The sequence below is a fragment of the Cricetulus griseus genome, chromosome 2 (genome assembly GCF_003668045.3).
Source record: "Cricetulus griseus strain 17A/GY chromosome 2, alternate assembly CriGri-PICRH-1.0, whole genome shotgun sequence".
NCBI classification, from domain to species: domain Eukaryota; kingdom Metazoa; phylum Chordata; class Mammalia; order Rodentia; family Cricetidae; genus Cricetulus; species Cricetulus griseus.
The window spans coordinates 50966562-50983990 of NC_048595.1; the positions used below are offsets into that span (position 1 = coordinate 50966562).

General features: G+C 40.2%; 1 protein-coding gene across 1 annotated transcript in view; it reads right to left on the reverse strand.

Moving 5' to 3' along the window:
• Positions 1-17429, reverse strand: part of Patj (PATJ crumbs cell polarity complex component) — a 320448-nt gene that overhangs the window by 177405 nt on the left and 125614 nt on the right. Inside the window, exons 24-28 of the mRNA XM_027400463.2 lie at positions 16580-16651; positions 14645-14822; positions 13473-13583; positions 8593-8670; positions 4222-4321 (exon numbers count right to left, since the gene is read on the reverse strand). Coding sequence (XP_027256264.1) covers positions 4222-4321; positions 8593-8670; positions 13473-13583; positions 14645-14822; positions 16580-16651 — 539 coding nt within the window. The remainder of the gene's footprint in view (positions 1-4221; positions 4322-8592; positions 8671-13472; positions 13584-14644; positions 14823-16579; positions 16652-17429) is intronic.

A 17429-nucleotide genomic window follows, 5' to 3' on the forward strand; every position in this document is an offset into this window, starting at 1 on the left:
TGCGTGTCATATGGGGATCCTGCAATCTCTGACGACAGGAGTACTGTCGTCTAATACACTAATTTGGTATATCACCCCTTAATTCTTGTTTCATAAATTTTAATTAAAATTCAAGCAACTTTGATTAATTTAAATTAGATTACTTACAAATGTTCTTAGTATGTCGTGAAATATGTTCAACAAGGCAAGATAAGGCATCTAAAATCTAATGCCTCCTATATTACGAAGTGGGTATTGGGTGTAGTATTTAATTCTCCCAACAATATAAGCAGTACTTGCTAAGGATATGTTAATAAGCAACCTCTTTCTCTTCTTCCATATCAATCACTTGATGCTAAATTCCATGGCTGCCTGTCTCTAGCATCCTAACCTCCATAGGGGCACGTCATGATTAGCCACTGAAGCTGATAACGGAAGACATCCTGAAACATTGCCTGAGAAGCTCATGGAAGTGTTTGCTGGTAACTGCCTTGCTGGGTCAGCAGACAGGTGCTATCCCCACATCACTATTTTTAAGATTAATGTTTAATTATGGGGGGTTTATGTATTTGAGTGCAAGCGCTCACAGACAGGAGAAGCATTGAATCCCCCAGGAGCTGCAGCTATAGGTGGCTGTGAGCTATCTAGCCTGGGTGCTGGACACCGAACTCAGACCCACTGCTGGGGCAGTGTGCACGGGTAACTGCTTAGCCATCTCTTTAGCTCTCACATTTTTCTTAAGTTCACCAGCTCCCATGACCCTACTGTCTGCATCGATAGTTTTCTGAAGGTAGTTCTTGGGTCTGAAGTAGTAGAGTCAGCAGAGAATTGTCTAGCGATATTAATTTTTAGACCCTCCTATATCTACATGAAGTCTGTGGGTAGACTATTAATCCCATTAATCAATGCCTTGACCACCCTCCTTCTTATGAGTTTCTGATGAACTCTGAAATTCGAAAGCTGTAAGTCTAGATTAGCATTTCTCATAATGTAGGTCATTAAATAAATTAAATTATAGCTAGCACTTAAAAACATCAAAAAAGGTATAGAAAAAGAAAGAATTCATCACACTATAAAGTAGTATTTGTACAATTTTTGTGCTAAATATACATGCATATTTCTACACATGCATATGCCCTGGTTGTCATGGTTTAGACATTACATGTCCCTTAAAATCCTATTTGTTAGGACTGGAGAGATAGTTCAGTGGTTAAAAGCACTTGCTGCCTTTTCAGAGGACCATGTCCAGATCACAGCACCCACGTGCTGGCTCGTTAACATCTATAACTCCATTTCTAGGAGACCCTCTTCTGAATTCTGTGGACACTAGGCACGTATATGGTACAGTGCATACATACATACATTCAGAAATATAAAAATCAAATAAATAAATCTAAAAAACAAAGGTCCCAATTGTTAAAGGCCTGGCAGCCAGTCTGTGGCCCTTTGGAGGTTCTCTATACTCTAGGTGGGAGCTAAAGTCAGGTGCTAAGTAAGGGTATGCTTATAAAGGATATTGGGGCCCAAGCTCTCCTCTCTCTCTCTTACTCCACACCCATCCGGTGTCTCATTTCCTCACCCTGGCCTCCCCTCTCTTCTATCCTCTATGATTTGAACAGCTCTTGAGTCAAACGCTCCTAACTGACATGCTACACAGACACGTGCTTGGTCAACAGGGTTTAGTGACCTAATCAGAAACTTTTAAAGCTGAATGAAAAGAATCCTTTTCCTCTTAAAAGTTGGCTTTCTCAGGAATTTTCTTACAGGGATAGCTGACTAACAGTTAAGAAGTTGTTGCAGGGCAGGGTTTCAGTTATTTTCAACTATTTGAAGACTGCTACACTTAACTCTGTGTCTCGGCATCCTATCGTAGTCTCTGAACCATTATACTAACATGGTCTCATACACTGTGCTGACTTTTCTTATACTACCTTTTGTATTTTATCTTATATTTCATTTTTGCTTCCACTATATTTTACTCAATGCCAGTCACTGTCATCTTTCTCCTGCCTTAGAACATTAGCTAATGACAGAACATTTCCAGCCACTTTCCCAATACACCTCAATAGTATCTACCCACCCATAACATCTATCCCACAAACCTTACCTACACAAACTCCAGACCTAACTAACTAGATAACTAACTAACACAGCCATTAGTGGCCTTTGAAGTCATGTGTACCTCATGTCTGTGATCTTTCTTATAAATCAGCACTTCCTTGTGGGGCAACAGTTGAATTTGAGTCACGTACTTCTAGCACTAACCTTGGTAAAATTATAGAATATATTTCATAAAATGCAAACAAATGAGTCCTGGGACAATAAAACTGAGATAAACTTTAACCTGAATTTTAGTTTAGGCCAGATGAACAAATTTTAAATTAGTTAAGAGTTATGGAATAAACAAAACCCTTGAAATCTGTTCTAAAGGGAGGGCAGGAGAGCAGAGGCTTAGGCTGTAGGTGAGGTGTGTGAGCCAATCAGCATTTCTGGAGGTTTTCAGTGAAATCAACGGTGTGTAAGATGAGAAGGGTGTAAACAGTGAACATGAAAAACATCACAGACAAAAGAAATGGAGAGAAGAGTAGTAGACATACGGAAATGGATTTGCTGGAGAAACCGTGAAACATAAGTTTCTGTAGTTAAGAGAAATTCAGGTCTTTCAATACTTAGTGTAAACCGTGGTCCTTCCTGTCCTCACTGACTTGTGCATGTTGGTGTATGCACACATGTCTTGGGGACAGTGCTGACGTTCTGCTAATCTTATGGCATGAAAGTGTTGTGAGCGAGAAGTCCATACCACTTAGCTCCTTGTCTGAACTGTAAGGCATTTTAAGCAGCAGCGAGGCTCTCTATACAGTGACCTGGTGGGAACCCCATTCTTACTATTTATTAGCAGTATGACTTCGGACACATTCCTTAATGTCTCTGAACTCCAGTTTCTCTGCTCATAGGATGAAAGTTGTCACAAGCTATCACACTGCTGCTATAAGTAAGGCCTCAGAAAGATGCCCGGCACATGGTAACCAGAGTACTTACAAGGAACTGGACTGTGTTCTAAGCACTCTTCTGCCTTTTACAACAGGCCTATGGAGCAGAGTACTGTCAGGCATCCACTTCCACTCATAAGCAAACATGATCCGTACACTGGTCAGAATTGGCATTCTAAGCAGCTGCCTTACTATTTGTGGTAGAACAAGAAGAGCATGAGCTGCTTGTCAGCACCCAGAACAAGTGGCTCTCCAGGAGATGAGGCTGATTTTCTACCACGTATTGTGTCCCCCACATTCATATACTCTGGTATGCTGATGACTCCATCAAGGGGAAAGGAGCTGCTTGCTCATTTCACAGCTGACACAGTTTCTACACAGTGGATTGCACTCAGCCACACTTTGCTAACTAGTGAAAATGGAGCAAGTCAAAGAGCTCTGCAGAGGGTACATCAAACTTTCATAAAGTCAACTTGACTATCAGCTACATTTTTATATTTCATCCCTACGTATTCCTGCTTATAAAAACAATAAAGTGAGATTAATAAATGTGAATAGCAACAGGACAAGCAAAGCCTTTTGGAGACTCTTGATTTTTATAGAAAAATACTTTTCTATACTGTAGTAGGAAACATTTTTGGAGAAAGATGTAACACAAAATTCATCCTTGGAAATGCTGCTCGATAGCTTTTTGTCCATTTACAGACTGCACAGCACTGTCACTGTTTATATTTCAAACACTTCGTGTCCCATAAGAGAAACTGCATATACAGCTGTGCATACTGTACATGCAAATGTATAGTTCATTCAACTATTGTGAAATAAAACCATGAAACAAATTCCCAAGGACATTCCATATGACACGGCCAGTCTCTGCCTCCATATGCCACAATGAATCTGCTTTCATACAAGCGTGTCAGCACTCTTTTAACGGACAGCACCTAGGCCTGACTCGGGTGTTAGGGCTAGAACCCCAATCCTCAGGGCTTAGCATTTTTGTTTCATAACCAACTAATAAATTTAAAGCCTTGTGCAACATAGCTTTCTTAAGCATCCTTCGTTAATTTCAAACAGAAAAGCTTAGGAAATAAAAGCCACAGGAGTTTCGAAGATAATGGATAAAAATTTTATTTTTAACACATGCTATGGACATTTCTGAAGACCTACAGTCCTATGTTTGTGATTCACAATAGTTATGGCCGCATAATTTAATAAATTCTGCATCTACCCTAAATAATGCAAAGGAACTCACTGTCGATCAGGGCACATTCTTCTTCACTTTCCTCACTGTCCACAGATGGAGCTCTGTAAGGCGGAGGCAGCTTCATTGGAGGTGGAGCTGTTCCGTGCCTCTGAAGGTACAAAATTAAAGAAAAGCATTAATAACTTTCACACAATCCATTCTTCACCAACAAAAAGCACACATATAAAAAGATAATCTGAAAATAGTCTGGTTGCAGCTGACTTCGACCATAATACCAGGACTGTAAAAAAAAAGTAATTATTTCCTTCAGTTCCTGTTATTTTGTGAAAGTAATTTTATGTAAATACAGCAATGCAACAAATAGGAATTTAAAAGCACAGCTTTGAAGAATACAGCCCTGCCTAGAAGAACACACCTCCAGAACCTCCTAGGAGAAAGCAAGCCATGTACATTCTTTTTATGCCATCAAACTCAATCCTCTGTATCACTAACAAAATAACTCACAGATTTTCAAAATAAAGGTAAAGGCAACAATAACACCACATATCAACTTTACAATTATTCAAGTTTTTTCATTATAAGAATTACAGTTTATTTTTTAAAAGTAACTGAAATACCAGATTTTATAAATGGCAAAGTGCTCTTCTAGAGTTTGTAGATGATCAAACACATTTAATGTTAAAAGGGAAGTGGTTATAATGAATAATTATTCTGAATAAAGAACTTCTGAATTTACATAGCAAACAACATAGTACAACAATATATGACTCACATTGATAATTAAAGTGAAACAAAATTCTATTGCTAAATTACCTTCACAGAATGATGTGTTCTTGAATGTGAGAAAAAATGAAACATGCCACACTTTTCAGAGACACCAGCTGCTGCTGAGATGCCCAAGCCCTTCACAACACCCAAATGACTAGATTAGGATTTGCCTTCCTACATGACTTCAATAAAGTGCATTCAATTATGCTTTATTAGGCAAAACCACTAATGCAAGAAGGTACACCTCTGCTGAGTGGACACTGGCCCATTATAACAAGGCAAAGAGTGAATTCCTCCAGAAGAGAAGGCACTATCTGGGATTCATAAAAGAAAGCACTCCCACATTTCTTGAGCACAACGCCTAACAATAAAATCAGTGATTGTATTTATGGAAAATGCAAAATGTTAAAATATAAGAGTGATGAAGAAAAGTCAGATTTGAAACATTTATTAAGAAACAAGTAAGAATGCAACAGCTATAGTCTTCAAGTTGAAAAAAAGGTGAGTGAAATGAAAAGTCAAGTGACTCCACCCCCACCTCACTCCCACCACCCAAAAAGAAAACCCCTTCTTTTCTCAGAACCCAGTCATTCAACACTAACGATGATCCCTCAGACAAGGACAGGGGCTAAAAGTACTATTGAGAGCTAAGAATTCCAGCTTATTTGATTATATTCTGTCAACAGTCTTGAGAGAACACAGATAAGTGTGCATCCTAATCCAAGCTGGTCTGGAACCCATCATCTGTCTGCTGAACTCCCCAAGTGTTGGGATTAAGGTGCATACCACGCCCAGTCCCCTGAGGCACTCTCCTGCTGCACATTAAAGAAGGGTGTGCACACACCAAACCCTCTAGTGATGGAGAAGGTTGAACTCTCAATGATGACATAGGTCAGAAGATGACAACATCATGAAGACAGAGAACAAGACATAGAATAGCATCTTCAAGTTTAGTCCCAGGCACATGGTGACCTCCCTAAGTATTTCCTGCATGTCTAAATAACTGCCTTTATTCATGCTGTTGCCTGAAAGATAAACTTTCAGAAAATGGCAGTCACTCAAGCAATTCTTTTTGTTGTTATTTTTTTGGAGACACGGTCCAATGTGATATAGCCCAGGATGGCCTCTAATTCTACATGGAGCCAAGGATGACCCTGAACTCCATCTCCCAAGTGCTAGGATTTAAAGTATGTGCCACCATAACTACTGCAAATGATTCTCACTTGACAGCATTATGTATTGATTTGGTGTGGCAGAGAGGCAAATGGCGTTTATACTTATAAGGTAAATGTCTTATAAAGGATAGTACCAAAGTTATAGCTTTCGTGTCCTGTAAGAATGAACTAATTTTACGTCTAAATTTGAACCTTAACTACTCAGTTCTCCTCTGCTCCAGGCTCACCATCTCTCATTGCTCTCAGTAGTGAGTTAAATAAATACTTGGCACTTGCACATTTTGCATAGTTTCATGATTACTGTTTTTTTTTTTAATTTTTTTAGTTATACACTGACAGTTTTGGAAGTCCCCTTGAAACACTCAAGCAGACCTACCTTCCAGAACTAATTAGACAGAGATGCCTCAGATATGCAATTCATCAGCTGTTTAAAGCTATTTACATGATTTTGGCTCACACAGTAAATTCTGAGAGAAACAAAACTCCACCATTTTTTCCTATTTCTTTGTGGTTTATTTACAATTCTCTGTGTGTGCTTTTGTTAATAGGTTAAGTCTGATCTGTTATTCACTGGGGCTGTAACTTGGCAGCAGCAGTAATGAATGGAATTTGGTTTCTGCTGTCGCCATTGGGTGGCGTTTATTGGGGTGGTAAGTCCCTCCAAGCTGGTTGTGTGGGGATCTACTGTCCACTGGTTGACGAGTTACAGATTTTCCTGTTTGATTTTGTGCTAAAGAAACAGTTCTCTGACAAACAGACCAGGCGGTTTGCAATTCTGTGTCTCACATAACATAAGGCTACACTGCCAGGAGAGCAGCTAGGAGCTGAATCTCTGCATTTGAGGAATGTTCTTACTGCTCATTGTGAAAGTGTTTTCCTAAAGCATAACAGTCCCGAAAGCAAAGCAAAACGAAACAACCCACAAACAAAACACCAAAACAACAACAACAAAATTCTCATTAGTTTAGAAACTAGTGTTATTTAAAATTAATTTTTAGTTTACAGAAAACAGTGAAGCTGAATATATTATTTTGAGTATGCTGGTTTTGTGATAATTTAAAAAAATTCCTTCTTCAGAACCTTTAAAAGAATCTAATTGTCTGTGTGTGTATGGAAGGGTTGGAAGCCCGTGCACTTGAGTTCAGGAGCCATGGAGGCCAGAAGCCTGGGATCCTCCAGGAGCTATAGGCAGCTGTGAGCGGTAGGACATGGGTGCTGGGAACTGAACTCCAAGCTCCTGCAGTAGCCCCACATCTTCTTAACCCCAGAGAAATGTTTTCACATGAGAATCCAGATTCAAAGACATGTGTGCTGGACAAGGAGATGGAGGCAGGAGGATCAAGTCCTCTCTGAGCTAGATAGTGAGTTCAAAGACAGCCTAGACTACACAAGACCCTCCCCAGAAAATGATCCAGCAAACAAACACACACACACACACACACACACACACACACACACACACACACACACACACACACACACACACACCTCAAATACAAATCTAGATTCACAGGATCAAAGTGACTTGAGAATTCTCTCAACAAATACTAAAACAGTGATATTATACAAACAACAGTCTGATTGTAACTGAAACAACTTAGAAAGCAATAGTCTCACCAGCAAAATGCAGCATTTCTAGGAAGAGAGAGAAATGTATGCTAGGCAAGTAAAAGATTGCAACTTCAGAACAATGTGCTCTCGTCCCAAGTCAACTCCAAAACATCACCAAACTAATTTGTGGAAATTGCCCAGTTGGCTCTATATTTACATAGAAATAAATAAAAAATGAACATAACCATACAAGACTTTAGAAAGAGATAAAAAAAATATAAAAAAAAAACCCACTCCACTGGAACACAAGATTGATTGCCAGGCGCCAGCATCAGAGGAGTAGAGCATGAGGGACAGACAGGCTGATTGAAGAGCAAACTCAGAAGCATGGCCTCTCTTCCACAACTCCTGCCAGGGAGGCTTGGACTGTAAATCCTATTTTGCCCTCCAAGTCCTATTTCAAAATAATGAGTCTATTTCCTTGATGGAGTAAAAAAGTGTAGAAACACCCTACCTGATACCATACCCTAAGATAACTTTTAGGTCAATGAATTCTATTAGAATGTAGGGAATAAAATGGGTGATTAATTCTGACTGACAAAAATAATTTGTCAGTCAGAGGTAAATTTTGATATGAATCTTCTTAGGGAAAAACAATATGTAAATGAAAATTTTCAGTTGTGAACATCACACTCTAGGAATTGTGAGCCAGCCTGCAGAACCAAACAGGAGAATTACAGATGTCCTTGGCTGCACTTCACGGGCTACTTGACCTATGCTTCACCTGGTCGCTGCTTCATCCTGTCAAGAACCAGATTCATACACAGCAGAAATCCACAGAACTCCTCCCCGATCTCACACATGACTGCTCAATTATGCAAAAAGAAAGCAAAGCACTGCTTAGACACTGGAGGGGCTTGCTTACCTTTGCTCTTCTTTCTGGAGTGTCTTGGTCCTGGTTAGTAGCAGGGGGTTTGCCTTTGTTATGCACACTCGGGATGACCTACCACCACCAAAGAAAGGAGGGAAGAAGAAAAATGAGCAAGCTCAAATGTGATGGTGTGATAGTGCACACCCATAATCCTAGCACTTGTGAGGCCGAGGCAGGAGGATCCCAAGCCTGGACTACACAGTGAGCTCAAGGCCAGCTTGGGAGACATAGTGTTTCAAAAGAAAGCAAAAGATGGTGGATGCTTTTAATTCAGCACTCCAAAGGCAAAGACATGAGGAGCTATTCAAGTTTGAGGTCAGCCTGGTCTACACAGCAAGTTGCTGGCCAGCCAGGGCTATATCATATTGAGATATAGCTCAGGGAGAGACAGACAGACAGGGAGAGAGGGAGGGAGGGATGGTTGGTGGGTGAGAGAGAGAGATCTCCCCCTCTCTTCCCATCTTCCTGATTAGTGTGGTGTCGGTGACTTTTCTCACAGCGCAGTTCAGGTTGGTCTAGACCTTGCTATGTAGTCTAGGCTAGCCTCAAACTCATTATCTTCCTAGTTCAGGATAACAGGTGGGTGCTATGGAGGTGGGAGCCATGCAATGGGCTTTGATATATTCCTTTTTGTCTATTTACTAGTCTGTGCCATTGCTCATGCCAGGCTTGGTCCTGAGCAAGCTCCAACCTTTGTTTCTTTGTTTTCAGACAGCAAAGACTTAATGAACCTGGAGACTTTATCTCAAGGTAAGTATATGAGAAGATCAATTCAAGGCAATCAGTAAAAGTAGGTAAAGTGGAGAAAATATGCATTATAAAATCATGTCACCAGAACAAATAAAGATTTGTGTTTAAGGTGACCACAGAGAAAACTACAAAGTTAGACCACTGTCATTTAAATATATCATTCTGTAAAGCAAGTTTCAGTAGAGACTTAAGTGAGTTGCTAGAATATAGGAACCCTCGCTGCAGGAGAACCCTTCTGTACACTGTATCAATATATGCCGATATGATTGGTTTAATAAACAAGCTGACTGGCCAGTAGCTGAACAGGATAAAGTTAGGCAGAAAGTCAAACTGAGATTGATGGGATGAGGAAGGGCGGAGTCAGACGAGATGCCAGCCAGCAGCCAAGGGAAGTAGGACGCATACAAAAATGAGGTAACAAGCCATGAGCCACGTGGCAGCATACAGATTAATAGAAATGGGTTAATTTAGGTTATAAGAGCTGGCTAAAAACAAGCCTGAGCTATTAGCCAAGCATTTACAAATAATATAAGCCTCTGTGTGGTAATTTGGAAGCAGCTCCCAGGATGGGAAAACACCTCCTACAAACCTCATTCATTTGACCTCTGAACTTCCAGCTAAAATATGCTATTTAGCAGACTTTATGGACTTGATAATTATCTAACTATCTAGGAGAAGGATAAATTACAAATTTATTTCTGCTATCTAATGAAGGAAGGAATTGGATGGTGTTTTTGTAATTTCTGTGGTGTGCAGAGACTGATACATAGTTGCATTCAATAAGCATTTATTTATAAATGAATGAAGTTCGAGCTTATTTTTCATTTTATATATTTATTTTATTTTTTACTGCATGAATGTTTTGCCTGCACATATGTCTGTTTGCTGCACATGTGCCTGGTCCCCATGGAGGTCAGAAGAGGGCATCAGATCCCCTGGAACAGGAGTTATAGGTAGCTGTGAACCACTGTGTGGGCACAAGAATTGTACATGGATCCTATGCAACACCCAGTTCTCTTAACCACTGAGCCTGAAGTTCAAGTTTATAAAAACAACTTTAATTCTTACTGATGCTAATAGCATAGCTTTCTTATTTTGTTTGGTTGATGGTTTTTTGAAACAGGACTTCAATCATCACTCCAGGGCTACGTAGAACTCTGTAGCCCAGGATGGCCTTCAGTGTGTTGTTGAGCCACCATGCTCAGCTAAAAGTACACCCAGGAGCTGGCTTGTCCTCCTGGTTGTCCCTCAGCACAAGGCTACCACTTCCCAAATAATGTCTCTTTGTAATGTTATCTAAAAGACATCTTAGGAAAATAAAATATTTTTTGTGATTTTTTTCCCTAGCCCTAGAGATTGAACCTAGAGCCTTACCCAATTTAGGTACTCCACTGCTAAGACTACAAACCACTAGTTATGGAGACTCTTCAAATGGCCAACAAAAATAATTATGGCATAAAACCTGATGGCTATCATAAAAGTAGGAAAGTTTTTCTGTTTTTTGTTTTTTTTTCCTTCCAGAATATTAAAGAAACTGCCTGACCTCTGTCCAATTCATACCTGGCTCTCTGGACAGAAGAAAAATGTACATGCTTATAGCCCAAATCTGTAGTTTTTGTTAGGACTCAAAGTTATAAACATGTTCCTGCTGTTTGAACAGATATCCAGATATCTGCTTTTTCTGCAGACAACTGAGTATCAGTTGCTGACTACAGGCTGTTCTAAGTAGACTGCAAACCCTGGACTTGCTGTGGATGTGAACCAGTCCAGCTGATGTGGACACCCCCCTGTCTCTGCAACAGAACTTATATGGTTAACAGGGAACTGTGCATGAACCAAAAGAAGGGCACCATTCTAAAGCCATGTGATAAGGAAGCACAGCCAGGGCCCTGGGAAGAAAGAAAACAGCATATCACACTGCTTCTGAGGGAATTAGATGCTCTAGTACATAGCAGTATTCACTAAGTGCTTGGAATGAAGTTCAATTTTAATCTTAATTCTTAATGATGCCTTAAGGGATGGCTAAGGAGATGGCTATAATTTCTAAAACATTTTTTTGTTGTTGGAAGTGGCGTGGGGTGGGGATATGAAAAAATACACACAATGTTACTATCAAAAGGACTATAGGGAAAAAGTTAAGCTTGGCATAGAAACTTTCCAAAGAGAAATGCAGTATGAAACATAGGCTCTGATCGCAAATGAACAATTGCAAGGTAAAATAAGCACTATAAACACAGCTGGGACTCAGAAGTTCAGAAAGGCATGTGTTCGTGTCGGTTCTGATGTGGCACATGAACCACCATGTGGTTGATGGTGCTGAGAAGTTTCTAGCACAAAAACACTTATTCATGTTAGTCCTTTGAGTGACATGGCATCACAAAATCATCTTTTAGGGTTTTGAAGAAAGTTCAAAATTTAATGTGAACTGGTCAAAATGTTTAAGATAGCTGGGCAAGGTGGCTCACACTTGTAGTCCTAGCTAAGTGGAAGGCAGGAGGATCAGGACTTTGAGGCCAACCTGTACAACTCAGTAAGACTTTGTCTTAAATAAAAACTAGGGGCTGAAGGTGGAAGGTCAGGGGGAGGGTGCTTGCCTAGCATGGGAGAGACTCTGGGTTTGATCCCTAGCACTGGGGATTAATTTAATAAAATTAAATCTAGAAGGGTGGGGAGGAATGTAGCTCAGGAGTACAGTGCCTGTCATACATGAAGCCTGGAATTCTATGGCTAGTACTTTTAAAGCAATGAAACTGTGAAGGTACTCTCTCCATCTGCCACCCTCCACCTGAGGACTTGTGGCAACAATCAAGCCAAACCCCTTTAGCAAAGGCATGAAACTTGATTTGTGTCATTGGCTCAGGAATTACTCTGCTGAACCAAGGCATCATAGTCACTAACACCATCAGTAAGCATACACTCAAGGCTGGAATCCAGAGGCTACAGTGTGGCAGCTTGCCCTGCTTCCTGGAACAAGTGACATAAGCATGGAAGAATGTTGAGGAGATGCTCCTGTTTTTATAGCTGACTTTACATCATCCATGAAAAACCTCGTATCTCAGCTCACTAGTGAAAGCTACTAGAGGCTCAATATTTTTAGTTGAATCTATTCAATGTTCTAAGTATTTTTCAACAAGGCACTTAAGGTTGGCCACATAATGTATACCCTGGATAACTCATTTTCACTCCCAATTGTTTTTTGGAAGTACCATTTGGTAAAGAATAGTCCAGCTAAATTTCCTATTGAATGCAATTCTAGAAATAAAAGCATAGCCACAACTACATTCTTAATAATACAAAATACAGTTTAAAAACTGGACCGACCCCAAAAAGTTCAATTGAATCTCAAATCATATGAAAATAAGAGGAGTTTATGAAGTTCACTCTCTCAGTTAGTCTTGCTGTGGTTCTGGAAGGCACAGTGGTGATGCATGGCCACACAACAGAGCTGCCCGCTTCGACCACGGCTGCAGCCCACTATGGAGAAACTGCTCTACCACATTCAAAGCATCCCATCCAAGCTGGGGTGCTGGGACAGCTGGTGATCCACTTGTCCTGTTCCCCATATTATCATCTGTATTCCTGAGACATAAGAAATACTGTTAATTATGTAGCTTTTTCTACTCTTCAGAAGTACATTGCTTCCACTTCTAGAATTCAGGCAATTGAGAAGTATAAACCTGTCACTGATACCTTTGGGTCAGAGTTCCATTGAATGAGCATTTATCACTTGACAACATAGCACTAACAAGGTGTCTGTATTTACATGATTCAAACATGCAAACACCGGATGGCTCCTCTATAAGGCTTTTATACCTGACTCTTCAAAATAACTAAGAAAAGTGAGGTAGTATGTGGCTGTGTTAGCAGAGCTGGCAAGCAGGCAGGAGGAAATAGAAACAGGACTGTGTGATTCTCAGGTGTGCTTAAACTAATGTATGGTGTCATGATTGACTTTAGGCCAGCAAATCAAAATTGGGATTGAAGGAAAAAGCTAAACGTGTATTGAGTTAATACTTTTTCTACTAGTAAAACCAAGCAACACTGAAAACATGGGAATAGTGGGAGACAAAGGCTAGCAGACAGGTGAGCAGAATAATTGTGTTGAAATAGGAAGTAGGACTTACCCTGGGGGTAGATGACAGGCTCTGCACCACGAACACCACAGGGTTTCCTGCATTCTTGATGGCCTCCACAGCTTCTGCATGTGAGGCATTCTGCAAGTCTATGCCAGACACCTAAGACACACAAGAAAGCCTTCTGATTAGAAATGCACCAGGTTGTGGACAGGTTAGCTCAAGTTCATTTGTATCATCCAGTGGGTGAGAAAAGCCAGCAACTAATGAGTTAGACCACAGCCAGAGATTGGAAACAACTATGTATGAATTGTTCTACATTTTCCCACTGTGATTAAGGAAAATAATGTTTCCACCTGGGGGGGGGGCAAAGATGACAGTTACATTATCTCAATACTCCCACTTTCATATAATGACCCTAAACTGGGAGCTGGTAAGGTTCCATTCCAGTGAGGTCCCTGAAATAGCACAGGACTGTATATAACAGAAGCCTGATTCTGAGTGGGAGTAAGGGACCTTCTGAACTTTTACTGTTTCTCTATTAAACTGAAGTTCTTAAACTATTATAACAATTCAGAAACTGGGTAGTTCTCACTTTGTGCCAACAAAAGAAGTGTCCAAACAAGCACAGGATATTGTACTAAAAGTGTTTGTAACCTGCTTACTATGGAAACTCAGAGATTAGCATGTCCATAGAGCCAGGGTTTCAAATCAAGAACAGAGCAATGCCTTAATTGTTGGAGTGGGTTTTAGTCAGTGGGGTGGCCAGTGCTTTGCTTCAAGGGCATGAAGAGCAGGACTGAAGGATGAATGCCAGTGTTCCCCTAGGAGATCCCATAGTGACAGATAAGAAAGGCTGAAGGTGGGACGCGAGGGACACGTGCACATAAAAATAACAAATAATGAGTAAATTATTAAAATTAGTTTCCCATAAAACTGAACAAATATGACCCATGGATACAAGCACACACAATCAAGAACTTGCTAAAGGTTCTGGGGAAGCAGGTATCCATCTGTTCTACAGGCAGCTGTATGCTAAATCCTTCCGTCAGCTGGGCTCTCCCCTCACAAGCTAGAGAAGTTCATATAGTGTGTATACAGTATAAAACTAAGGCATCACATGGACGTTACACCCATCCAATTATACTAAACATGAAGTTTGCCAAAATAAATCTTATACTGATTCAAATGTTTCAAGTAAAACATTTTTCAACTTCACTTACCTCAAGTATTTTATCTCCAGTTTTAAGTGCATTGGTTTTTCCTGCAGGACTATCTTCTAACACTTGTTTGATGAATATACCCTTGAGCTCCTCTCCATTTTTTAGGCGTTTGATAACTGTCTGTCCACCAACAATGCTGATTCCGAGAGACACACTAGGTTCTCTAAAAATCTCCACACTATAAAAGGGACAAAGAACAACACACTCATGAATAAGGTAATTTAACTTGCTCTATTGTCACTGTAAGTGTTCCATTTATTGCAGAGTCCTCTCGGCTCATGTTTTATTAAAATTTTCTAATGTACTTTAGAGATGTTATATAAATGATACTAGCTCAAAAATGATAATACACTACCAAAATTTGTGGCATGTGAAAGTTTAAATTTTGAAAAGACAGAACTCTCAAATAAGAACTCCTGAGATTCTGCGATGGGTTACAATGACTTAACGTGCCTTCCAGCTATCACTGTACCATCAGCCATTTCATTCAGATGCACAATATTAGCAGAGACTCTGAGCAAACAACAAAGAGGGGAAGACTCAAGACAGCACTATTCATTCTAATAAAGCCTCACTTTTTAGAGAAAAATAAACTTGCTACCAGGGGCTCACTATCCACTGCCTTCCCCAGTGAGAGTGTAAGTGTGAGGTTCTTTGTAGAAGGCCAACTTTATCTGCTTTTAAAGGCTAGAGGGTTCCTTTGCTTACTAAGTCCACATCATTGTTTGTTTCTGTTATTTGAAACAGGGTCTCAATATACAGCTATTGCTGACCCTGAATCATCATTCTTGCTGTTTCAGCTTCCCAGGAGAGCAGGCATGTGCTTTCATGTCACCTATAGACCCAAACAAATGTTTATATTTTATCCAATCACACTTTACAAAGGAGTATGAAGTGAAATTTGTTCACTGTAGTTAAAGTTTTGCTTTGACTACAGAAACATGACTAGTAGACAACTCAATTTAAAAATTACTCAGAAAATATGTATTCAGAGTCATTCAGATAGTACTTGGAATTGCAAGATAATGATAGGTTGGAGGGTATGGATTTAACATAGCATAAAAACAGAGAGAGGAGCTACTGAAGGACTTAATAACCATAAAACCCGATGGCCTGACAGGTTTTTCTTTTGCAACCACAGGCAAGAGAAGATGAGCTCATTCTGTGAGGCAAAACCAGACACAAATTCGTACTCTCCACCAGGAGGGAGAGAAGCTGGTAGGTGAGAGAAGCTCTACTATTTCTAGACCTGTAGCTTGAGACACCCAAAGCAGGGCCGCCTCACATGTAAGTGACACATGATAAAGCATGCGGTCCAGCAGCAGCAAATGTCAGAGGGACATTTGTAAGTTGCTTTCTCTGAGACAGCATCAAACAGTTTGTTGACACTGGCTAATAGTCTTCAGACAAGAGAAAAGGGGAATTAGCACAAAGTATATTACTTATTTTAAGTCTCAATTACTTGTAACTAAGTGTCTTAGTCAGGGTTTCTATTGCTGTGTGATAAAACACCATGACCAAAAAAGGTTTATTTGGCTTAAACTCCCATATTGCAGTTCATCCCTGAAGGAAGTCAGGGCAGGAACCCAAAAGGGGCAGGAACCTGGAGGCAGGAGCTGATGCAAAGGCCATGGAAGAGGTACTGCTTACTGACTTGCTCCTCTGAGTTTGCTCAGTCTGCTTTCTTATAAAAGCCAGGACCACCAGCCCAGGGATGGCCCCACCCACAATGGGCTAGGCCCTCCCCCATCAATCACTAATTAAGAAAATGCCCTACAGCTGGATCTTGTAGAGGCAGTTTCTCAATTGAGGTTCCTTTCTTTCCAATGACTCAAGCTTGTATCAAGCTGACACAAGACCAGGCAGCAGACTAAATAAGCTGAAGAAAAGAACAAGGATATGCTTGCACTAATGACAGTAATGGCATACACTCACATTCTTGGTGGACCCCAGTGGCTGAAGTTTGGCGTTTCTTCCCCTTCACCTTCCTCTCTCTCAGGTAACTCACTGTAAGGAGAAACACAATACTTTTAAGACACATTCTTATTCTTAAAAGTTCTTGGAAGCCTCAAAATTGCATGATCTATAAGTAAGTCATTAATTTTTAACCTCTTAAAGTATTCACATCAATGAGTGGACAAAGCAAACATTCACTGCTTTAATAGTCAACACAGCACCCCCCCCACACACACACACATAGTTCCATGCCACCACAGAATGACCAAAACCTGGTAATATGGAAACAGGAGGCTCTTCTTCCAAAAGATTGCCTTTAATTTATGCATCGTCATCAATATGTAACATTTTTCTGTTGTTCTATAGAGTCTCACTCTGTCACTCAGGCTGGCATCGGACCAATCTTCCTGCTCAGCCTCCTAGTACAAGGACTACAGGTGTGAGTGACTATGCCCAGCCTAAAACATGTTTCTTAAACCTTGTACTGACTGACCAGCTCAATCAACAGTGCAGACACCCACTGTTTTATTTTTACCTCACAAGTAAGGTCAACTTCCTGACCTGTATAAGAAGAAAGGCTGAATTACAGAGTACGTGATTAGCACAATAATGTGATTGCTGATGGTCATGGTGTTTATCACAGCAGCAGCAATCAAACTAGAAACAAACTAGAATAAGCAGTTTTAAAAAATTCTTAGTTTTAGGGGGGAAAAAAAGAAATCATTGGTATTTGTGAAAGTCTGCTTTGATTTTGAATTCTTTTAGGTAAGGGATATAATTCTTAGATGACAGTGTAAATGGTTTCCATGGCTCATTTACACTGTCTTTA